General features: G+C 34.4%; 1 protein-coding gene across 1 annotated transcript in view; it reads right to left on the bottom strand.

Moving 5' to 3' along the window:
• Positions 1–1,273: 1,273 nt before the first annotated feature.
• LOC137644233 (zinc finger BED domain-containing protein 5-like) overlaps positions 1,274–10,000 on the bottom strand; it is a 119,416-nt gene continuing 110,689 nt past the window's right edge. The window contains exons 2-3 of the mRNA XM_068377231.1: positions 2,481–2,676; positions 1,274–2,232 (exon numbers count right to left, since the gene is read on the bottom strand). Of these exons, the coding sequence (XP_068233332.1) occupies positions 1,274–2,232; positions 2,481–2,676 (1,155 nt within the window). The remainder of the gene's footprint in view (positions 2,233–2,480; positions 2,677–10,000) is intronic.

The raw sequence follows: 10,000 nt of genomic DNA, 5'->3' as shown, positions 1-10,000 counted from the left end.
TGTGCAATATGTGTGAGATTGTGGTTTTCGAGTGTACCTAGTGGTACCCCTTCTCACCAGGGTATGCCTACTCACTCTCCCCCTACCCGAGGGATGGAGAGAGACTAAGTAGTCCTACATTTAGCAATGCTACTGAAAGTGAGAGGAAAGACATATACTGATATGTATATATATATATATATATATATATATATATATATATATATATATATATATATATATATATATATATATATATATATATTTATATATATATATATATATATATATATATATATATATATATATATATATATATATATTCATAATGACACGTAGCCATTTAATATATATAAGGGAGATTGCATTTTGTATATATAACAGGAAAGAAGGAGAAAACTATTGTGTCATTTCAGTGAATTTTTCCCCGGTGCGTTCTCTGAGAAAAAAAAAAAAAAAAAAAAAAAAAAAAAACCTGGTTTACCCACTGTCTCCTCTTAATAAAAAAATCACCATCTAACAAGACTGTCGGGATTTCATACTTTTCAACATTTCACCCAAATGATCCACAACATTAAAACTAACTTGCGTTTGTTGTACTTCGCCTAACCCATCTATTACGAATTTTCTTTTTGGAGTCATTGACGATATTACCGTCTTCATTAAAATTGGAACATGCTAATTAAAGGACATCATTTGAAAGAGATAAGACTTGTGATTGAACAGCAAGTCTCATATTTAATATACCACAATGCATTATTGCAATATACTTATCATAATCTGAATAACTACGAAACTTCTATTTCATTCAGCAGAGATGACCCAGTCCCTGTTCGCTATATTTGGAAGAATCTCTTGTTTACATCGAAGTTCGCATTCCATTGTTCACTGAAAACTATAAACTGTTCATTAGCCAAACAACCATTATGACCTGCTTGGTAAAACTGATCGCCCTCCTAAAATTAGAACTTGTGTCGATAATTACCCAAGTCGTGTATACATTGTTCTGACAATACTATACAGCAGTGTTTCTTAAACTTTTATGTGCAGCGGACCCCTTTTATTAAAATTACTCATGTAGCGGACCCTTTATTATTATAATTTTCCTCTTGAGTTTGAAAGTGTTTGCAGGTCATAATATACTGAAATTACAACTGAATTATTTAATAATGGCTTATCTTCAACATAAATGTTTATATTTTGCTTAACATAATTTCCACAACATTGATAATTTTGCATACAAATTTTCGTGAACTTAACAGCAACGCTTCCTCCTCATATCTCATAACCATACTTAATGCGATGAATGATACTGTTTTTGTTGCCTCACTACTGTTGGTATATCTGGCTCCAGTCTGCTGAGTTTCAGTCGCATGAAAATATCAGACAGGTATGCCAGTTTTGTGAGCCACTGGGTGTCATGCATTCGATTATAGAGGTCATGACGTGCATACAAGAAAATTTGCACTTCCTCACGAAGTTCAAAGAGACGGGAAAGAACTTTTCCCCGTGTCAGCCAGCGAACCTCTGTATGGTAAAGGAGTTTTGTGTGTTCGCTTCCCATCTCTTCACACAGAACTGTAAATAAGCGGGTGTTCAGTGCTTTTCCTTTGATGAAATTGACAATTTTTACTGCCTCTTCCAGAACTGTTTTAAGACAGGTAGGCATATGTTTCACAGCAAGTTGTTCACGGTGAATGCCACAATGTGTTACCTTTACCTGTGATACAATGTTTTGTACCCGACTCGCTAGGCCCCTTAGTTTACCAGTCATCGCAGTTTCACCATCTGTGCTGATTCCAACACATCGCGACCAGGAGAGTTCATTTTGGGCAATAAAATCGTTAGCTACATTAAAGATAGCCTCTCCTGTTGTGTTTGTAGGAAGAGGACGACAGAAAAGAAATTCATCATGTACTTCCCCACAGTAAATGTACCTAACAAAGCACAAAAGATTTGCCTCGTTCCCTATATCTGTGGACTCGTCCAGCTGTAGTGAAAAATACAGACTCTGCTGTAATTGTGACACCAGCTGAACTTTCACATTTTCAGCCATTGACGTTATCCTTTTCTTGACAGTGTCGTTGGACAAAGGTATCTTGTTTACTTCTTTACTAGCCTTTTCTCCAAGCATGATCTCTGTCATTATCTTGGCTGCTGGTTTGACCAAAGTCTCGCCTATGGAATGCGCCTTTCTTGTTTTTGCAATTGATAACGACACTTTGTATGAAGATTCAGTGGCCTTTGCATTTTCTACATGTATAAAAAAAGATGAAGCTTCCTTTTTTCTGTGAATATCAAGTTCATTACATTTTCTTTGAAAAAATTCTATGGGTTTTCCCACATATTCTTTATGTCTGGACTCGAAATGTCTTCTGAGCTTTGAGGGTTTCATAGCCTCATTAGCTAATGTTTCATAGCACAAAACACACTGTGGGATAGGATCCTCACTGTTGCCTTGCCAAAAAATCCAAGTTTCAAGTAATCACTGCAGTATTTACGCTTCTTTTTGGCTGTTTCTTGGTGTCTTTGCTTGTGCCCTACAGTGGTAACCGAGGCATCTGTACTGCTTTGGTTTGTGCCAGCGGTGTTCCCTTTGTCCATGGCATCTGTGCCTGCCTCCAGTAGCTTGAGCTGAGTTGCACTGTTAGCATCGTTTCTTTCTTCTTTAAGGCCAGTGCTGTCTTGGTTGTTGTTCTAGAATTCAGTTTTTTTCTTTGTAAGTGAGCCTGTCTAGAGCCACAGATCCATTATCCTGATGCTAAAAAGTAAGCTAGGCTGTCTTCTGGTGTTTATCCTGTAAGTAACTTGGCGAGGTCACGAGGTCTAGTATTCGAAATTCTAATCTCAAAAAGGTAGGTAATAACTTTTAACAAATGGCATATAAAAAATCAATATGTTTTCATAAGCATCCAGATGATTTTCTTACCTACAAAGAGGAGCACAAGCAACTGCCGTGTGTTCCTCACAGCAGCCTTAACGTCAACTGATGGGTAGTAGGTTGGCCAGGGCACCAGCCGCCCGTTAAGATACTACCACTAGAGAGTTATGGGGTCCTTTGACTGGCCAGACAGTATTACACTGGATCTTTCTCTCTGGTTACGGTTCTTTCCCTTTGCCTACACAGACACCGAATAGTCTGGCCTATTCTATACAGATTCTCCTCTATCCTCATACACCTGACAACACTGAGATTACCAAACAATTCTTCTTCTCTCGAGGGGTTAACTACTAAACTGTATTTGTTCAGTGGCCACTTTCCTCTTGGTAAGGGTAGAAGAGGCTCTTTAGCTATGGTAAGCAGCTCTTCTAGGAGAAGGACACTCCAAAATCAAACCATTGTTCTCTAGTCTTGGGTAGTGCCATAGCCTCTGTACCATGGTCTTCCACTGTCTTGGGTTAGAGTTCTCTTGCTTGAGGGTACACTCGGGCACACTGTTCTATCTAGTTTCTCTTCCTCTTGTTTTGTTAAAGTTTTTATAGTTTATATAGGAAATATTTATTTCAATGTTTTTGCTGTTCTTAGAATATTTTATTTTTCCTTGTTTCCTTTCCTCACTGGGCTGTTTTCCCTGTTGGAGCCCCTGGGATTATAGCATCCTGCTTTTCCAACTAGGGTTGTAGCTTAGCATTTAATAATAATAATAATAATGTGGCGGGCGGCCGCACCACCGGCCATCAGTCAGTACAATGTTGCCAAATCAAAAACAACACTGCCTTCTATAAAGTTGTTTTTTTTTTGTGTGTGTCTTTTTCGGAATTTCGTTGAGGATTTCGCCCCAAGGGAGGAAGGCGGCATTACTTGAATTACTTCCATCCCAAAGTGACTTAGCCACTGTAAAAAGCCATCAGGATTTGGTGCTAAAAAAATAGGAATTTAGGACGTTTTGGCCGAAAATTTTACTGAAATCGATATTAAAAATTATCCTGAGGACCCCTTGGAATATTCCATGGACCCCTGGGGGTCCGCGGACCACACTTTAAGAAACACTGCTATACAGGATTCAGTTGGCTTCCATGATGTTGTTTTGTGCTTTTCCAGAATCATCTCTAAAGATTATACTCGAGTTTCCTGCAAAGTCTTTAGGAAGTTTTGCTCTTGTGTTTATATGAAACAGATATGTTTTTTTTTTTATGCCTAATTTCAGTATCATAGTTGATATGAAAATAGTCAGTGCTACTTAATGTTTCCTTCTCCTATGCTGTTTTTCCTTGAGGAAGCTCTAGGGCCACGGAACAAAACTTCATTATGTAACTCAGCAATTCCAGACGCAATGTTAATGCATTTCTCAGTACCGCTAAACATATAACGGCTACTTATTTAGTAATTTGTTATTCGTTTATTCATTATTTATAATAATTTTCTTGTCATGTTTAATTCAATACAAACACGAAGAAGCCTCTACTCTCCCAGATTCTCTCACCACCACTGGGGATTCCTTCTGGCTATATCCCTAGATAAATGAGGCACCTCCAAATTCATCAGGGAAATCCCCCAATACTAGGGGATTATCCGTAGAGTGGAATCTTTGGTACCAACTAGTCAACACGAAAAAATAGGTAATATCGCACGGGGCACAATAGTGGCAATGGAATATCAAAGAAAATATAAAGAGATGTAGTCAGTCAGAGAGTGATAGAATATGGAGAGGAAATAACAAGAAAAAAAAGAAAAAAAAAATAAATAAATAAATATTGAAAATGTGAAAAGTAATAGAATTTAACCAGGACAAAAGCTAAAGTATTCTGTTCTAACAAGGGGAAATATTATTCGGACTTCGTTAAAAGGACAGTGTTAATTAAGACTTATCTACTTGTAAAGGAATGCTCGTCTCGTCAATGACTCAAGGATATAGGAGTGAGAAAAGGGTAAAGAAAAAGATGAAAAAAGTAAATAAAGAGAATTGGTCTTTTATAAATTGGAAAATGTTATTAGAATGAAGAAAGCCTGGATTGAAGATTACGGATTAGACAAAAAGAAAAGACAAAAGAAGGTCCTCTCTCTCTCTCTCTCTCTCTCTCTCTCTCTCTCTCTCTCTCTCTCTCTCTCTCTCTCTCTCTCTCTCTCTCTCTCTCTCTAATCCACGTAACGAACAGAAACACAATTAAAGATTAAAGAATTTTATCCATTATTTTGAAGAACTATCTATCAAATCCAAATTACATTACATCTCATATTTCAAATGAATATTATAATATAACCTAAATGAAATATTTCAATATCTCTGCAATCACAATAATCCGCAAGTTATTGGAAAACGTAATTGCATGCACGGGCCTCCAAACGACATTATCATTTTTCAATATTATCACGAATAAACTGGATACGTATCTATAAAGTATTTTGATTTTGAAAATAAGTTACTTGACAACAATATGAGGGCGAGAGCCTTCCGATGTCACTGGATCATACTTAAAGAAGAATCTTTTGTTCTGTTCTCTGTTCTCTTGACAATTTCCCCCGCCCGTGATTGAAAGTACTACAATAATTGTATCTGTAGAAATCATTAAAATTATCAAAATGATTAATAGTAAAAATAATAAAAAAAAAATATTATGATTATGATTATCGAATAAAGTTTTAGAATTATTGCTATTATTGATATCATTAAAATCAATATCCTTATTACTGAGATTATTAGAATAATTATTATTATCATTACAATTATTAAGAGGCCCAATAGTGCAAGCTGTTATTGTATGTCACAGATAACCGGGCCTAATCATTGGAAGTTATTATTATTATTATTATTATTATTATTATTATTATTATTATTATTATTATTATTATTACTTGCTAAGCTACAATCCTAGTTGAAAAAGCACGATGATATAAGCCGAGGAGCTCCAACAAGGAAAATAGCCCAGTGAAAAATAAAATATTTCAAGAGCAGTAACAAAATTGAAATAAATATTTCTTATATAAACCATAAAAAAACTTTAACAAAACAAGAGGAAGAGATATAATATAGAATAGTGTGGCCGAGTGTACCTTCAAGCAAGACAACTCTAACCCAAGACAGTGGAAGACAACAGTACAGACGGTATGCAACTGCCTAAGACTAGAGAACCATTGGTTGATTTTGGAGTGTCCTTCTCCTAGAGGAGCAATTATCATAGCCAAAGAGTCTCTTCTACCCCTATCAAGAGAAATTGGCAATGGACCAGTTACAGTGCAGTAGTTAACCCCTTGGGTGAAGAAGAATTGTTTTATTAGAAAAATATTTACAATCAAAGTGGGAAAAATAGACCTAGAACTTTAAGAGCTTTCTATCCTTTTATCTAGAATCTATATATACTGTAAAATGATACTGGTGATTAATATATCAGAATATCATCAGCATACTGTGTATAGTGTACACATACATCATATATATACATATATATATACATATATATATATATATATATATATATATATATATATATATATATATATATATATACATATATATATATATATATATATATATATGTATATATATATATATATATATATATATATATATATATATATATATATATATATATATATATATATATATATATATATATATATATATATATGTGTGTGTGTGTGTGTGTGTGTGTGTGCGTGTGTGGATCTGTGTGTGATCGAATGCCAAGTTACAAACCTACCATTTAGCTACGATGGTGAAGATGGGTTGATTTCAATTCTAACTACAAAAAATCTGAATTCGAGAAGTATATGTACAGAAGAATTGTCAGTGACTTTTATATTTCTTTTGGCTGAGTAGTATGGTCAATGTTATACAAGCATCCTACACCAGGGTTCGAAAGCCGTCAGTCTAATACTAAAGTTTTTTAGTCACTTCGCCTGGGGCTCTGATCCCGAGGTCGTTAAGAAAATCCAGACGTTGATGTATTAATATATATGGCTTTTTTGAAATATGAAAAACACTTTTAAATGTGGAAAACTTATTATATATATAAATAAACATATATATATATATATATTATATATATATATATATATATATATATATACATATATATATATAAATATGTATATATATGTATATATATATATATATATGTATATATATATATTATATATATATATATATATATATATATATATATGTATATATATACATACAAACATATATATATATATATATATATATATATATATATATATATATATGTATATATATATATATATATATATAATATATATATATATATATATATATATATATATATATATATACATATGTAAATATAATGGATAGAACATATGAATATAAATATATATATATAAATATATATATATATATATATATATATATATATATATATATATATATATATATATATATATATAGCCAGACACGTGCACTTAATTATATATGGGAGATGTGTTTACCATCCGTGTGTTGTGAGAGGGAGAGAGAGAGAGAGAGAGGAGAGAGAGAGAGAGAGAGAGAGAGAGGAGAGAGAGAGAGAGAGTGCGTGTATTTAGGCGGACTAACTCTTCATATTTTTTTTCCACCGCCAAATATCATTTTGATACAGCAATCAATAATGTTATTGAATAAATCAATTCCCTTTATTTTTTCAATCTAGTTTATTCCCTTGTACTTGTTACTGATCAAATAATATTTCAGTTTACTCAGCTGATGGTGTTACCTATCTTCACCTCCCTGATTTGCTTTACGATGAAATTCAATCTTTGCGTTTATGTGAAGGTGCATTGGTCTGAGCGTTCCCGTGCAACTGCAGGCCCCTCTCTCTCTCTCTCTCTCTCTCTCTCTCCCTCTCTCTCTCTCTCTCTCTCTCTCTCTCTGTCTCCGCACAAACTGGAATTGAAAAGATACAACACCACTCAATGTGGTAATTTCTTTACATACAATATAGAAAATACATTGAACAGCAAGCAGTAACATGGTAAACGAGCTCAAGAATAAGTTAGACATGATAATAAAAAGTCGTTCTACTCAAGAGCAAATGGAGTTTCCCCAGATGGACTAAAAGGTCTCTGAGACATCCAAAATCCTTTTAACTCCTTATACACTCTCTCTCTCTCTCTCTCTCTCTCTCTCTCTCTCTCTCTCTCTCTCTCTCTCTCTCTCTCTCTCCGCACAAGCTGGAATTTAAAAGATACAACACCACTCAATGTGGTAATTTCTTTACATACAATATAGAAAATACATTGAACAGTAAGCAGTAACATGGTAAACGAGCTCAAGAATAAGTTAGACATGATAATAAAAAGTCGTTCTACTCAAGAGCAAATGGAGTTTCCCCAGATGGACTAAAAGGTCTCTGAGACATCCAAAATCCTTTTAACTCCTTATACACTCTCTCTCTCTCTCTCTCTCTCTCTCTCTCTCTCTCTCTCTCTCTCTCTCTCTCTCTCTCTCTCTCTCTCTCTCTCTCTCGTTTTTGATCACTAAATACAATAAATTGGCAGTTACTATATTTATAGAATTTTAAAGCACCAGGCTTGAATGCTTATACTGAATTCTGAAGAAAAAATCTATTGCTATCACCTTCTTCTAGTAAGATGCTGATCAATAAATTCATGAACCTTCAAAGCAAAATAGAATTCTATTGTATGAAGTCTTTCAATAAATCTCCTATTATCCTAAACTATCATATACGCAATTATTCATACATTGATTCATAAAATTATTACGTGAAAGAAGCGCCACATTATTATTATTATTATTATTATTATTATTATTATTATTATTATTATTATTATTATTATTATTATTATTATTATTATTATTAGCTAGAATAAGTGCGCATATTCTTGTGTTTTCAATTTACCTTATTTATTTGCATATAGGCGTTTTTGTTTTACTTTTCTTAAGAAGAGATAATTGATAGGTAAACGGTGGAAGGCAGAAGATCGAGTACAACTACATTTCTCAACTGTGGCAGTAGAATTGCAGTATATCATCGTTATCGTTGTTATCATTATCGTTTAAAGGTTTAAAGGCCACTCATGATTGGTGGAGGCAGGGGACAGTGACACTGCTCAATCGAGTAGGACATTGCCCTAAAGATTGACCACATACACATTTGATCAGAGCCTAAGTCCCCTCTCCACCCTAGCTAGGACCAAGGAGGGCCAGGCAGTAGCGGTTGATGACTCAGCAGATAAACCTATAGGCTCCCCCAAACCCCTATCCTTAGCTCACAACGATGGGAGCTTGCAGGACCAAAGGAACTAACGAGTTTGAGTGGGACTCGAACCCCAACCTGGCGTTCACCAGCCAGGAACGTTACCACATAGGTAGTAGCAATGACCCTTAATTCTGTGGCCATACATTTCCTGACGGGCGTCCCAGTCCTCCTCACTTTTGGCATCTACAGTTGGCCATATCAATGCGGCTCTCCTCAGAGGAAACGTTTGTATGGTTTGTGATGGGGAAGATGTTTTAAGCAAATTACCACACATGGTGTTATTATTATTATTATTATTATTATTATTATAATTATTATTATAACTAAGCTACAATCCTAGTTGGAAAAGAAGGATACTATAAGTTCAAGGACAACAAGAGAAAAAGTAGCCCAGAGAGGAACGGAAATAAGGAAACAGATGGAATAGTATTCCTGAGTGTACCCTAACGCAAGAGAACTCTAACCCAAGACAGTGGGAAACCATGGTACAGAGACTATGGCATTACTAAAGACTATTACTGCTATTATTAGTAGGTTTAGTAATAGTGGTAGTATTAGTTAAGCTACAGCACTAGTTGGTCAGAAAATTCGGTTTGATTCATTTCTCCTAACCAAGTAAGACTGAGCTCATGTTACTAAGCCACATATTGTCATGTTGAATCCTAATGGATCAGGATGGAAAGAAAAGGAGTGATTTTATGAAAGCATGAGAGGAATGAGAAGTTAGGAAGGATAGAGATAAGGAAGATTTCATATAATATTCTACCGTACACATATCTATAACAGTTTTAATAATAGAAAATTTTTCGATTTTCCTTGCAATAAAGTTTTACTTCGAGTTGTATAGCTCTCTCTCTCTCTC

This window comes from Palaemon carinicauda, chromosome 7, assembly GCF_036898095.1.
Source record: "Palaemon carinicauda isolate YSFRI2023 chromosome 7, ASM3689809v2, whole genome shotgun sequence".
Taxonomy (NCBI): Eukaryota; Metazoa; Arthropoda; class Malacostraca; order Decapoda; family Palaemonidae; genus Palaemon; species Palaemon carinicauda.
Note: the sequence above shows the minus strand (reverse complement) of the source record. Positions and strands in the feature narration are given on the sequence as shown.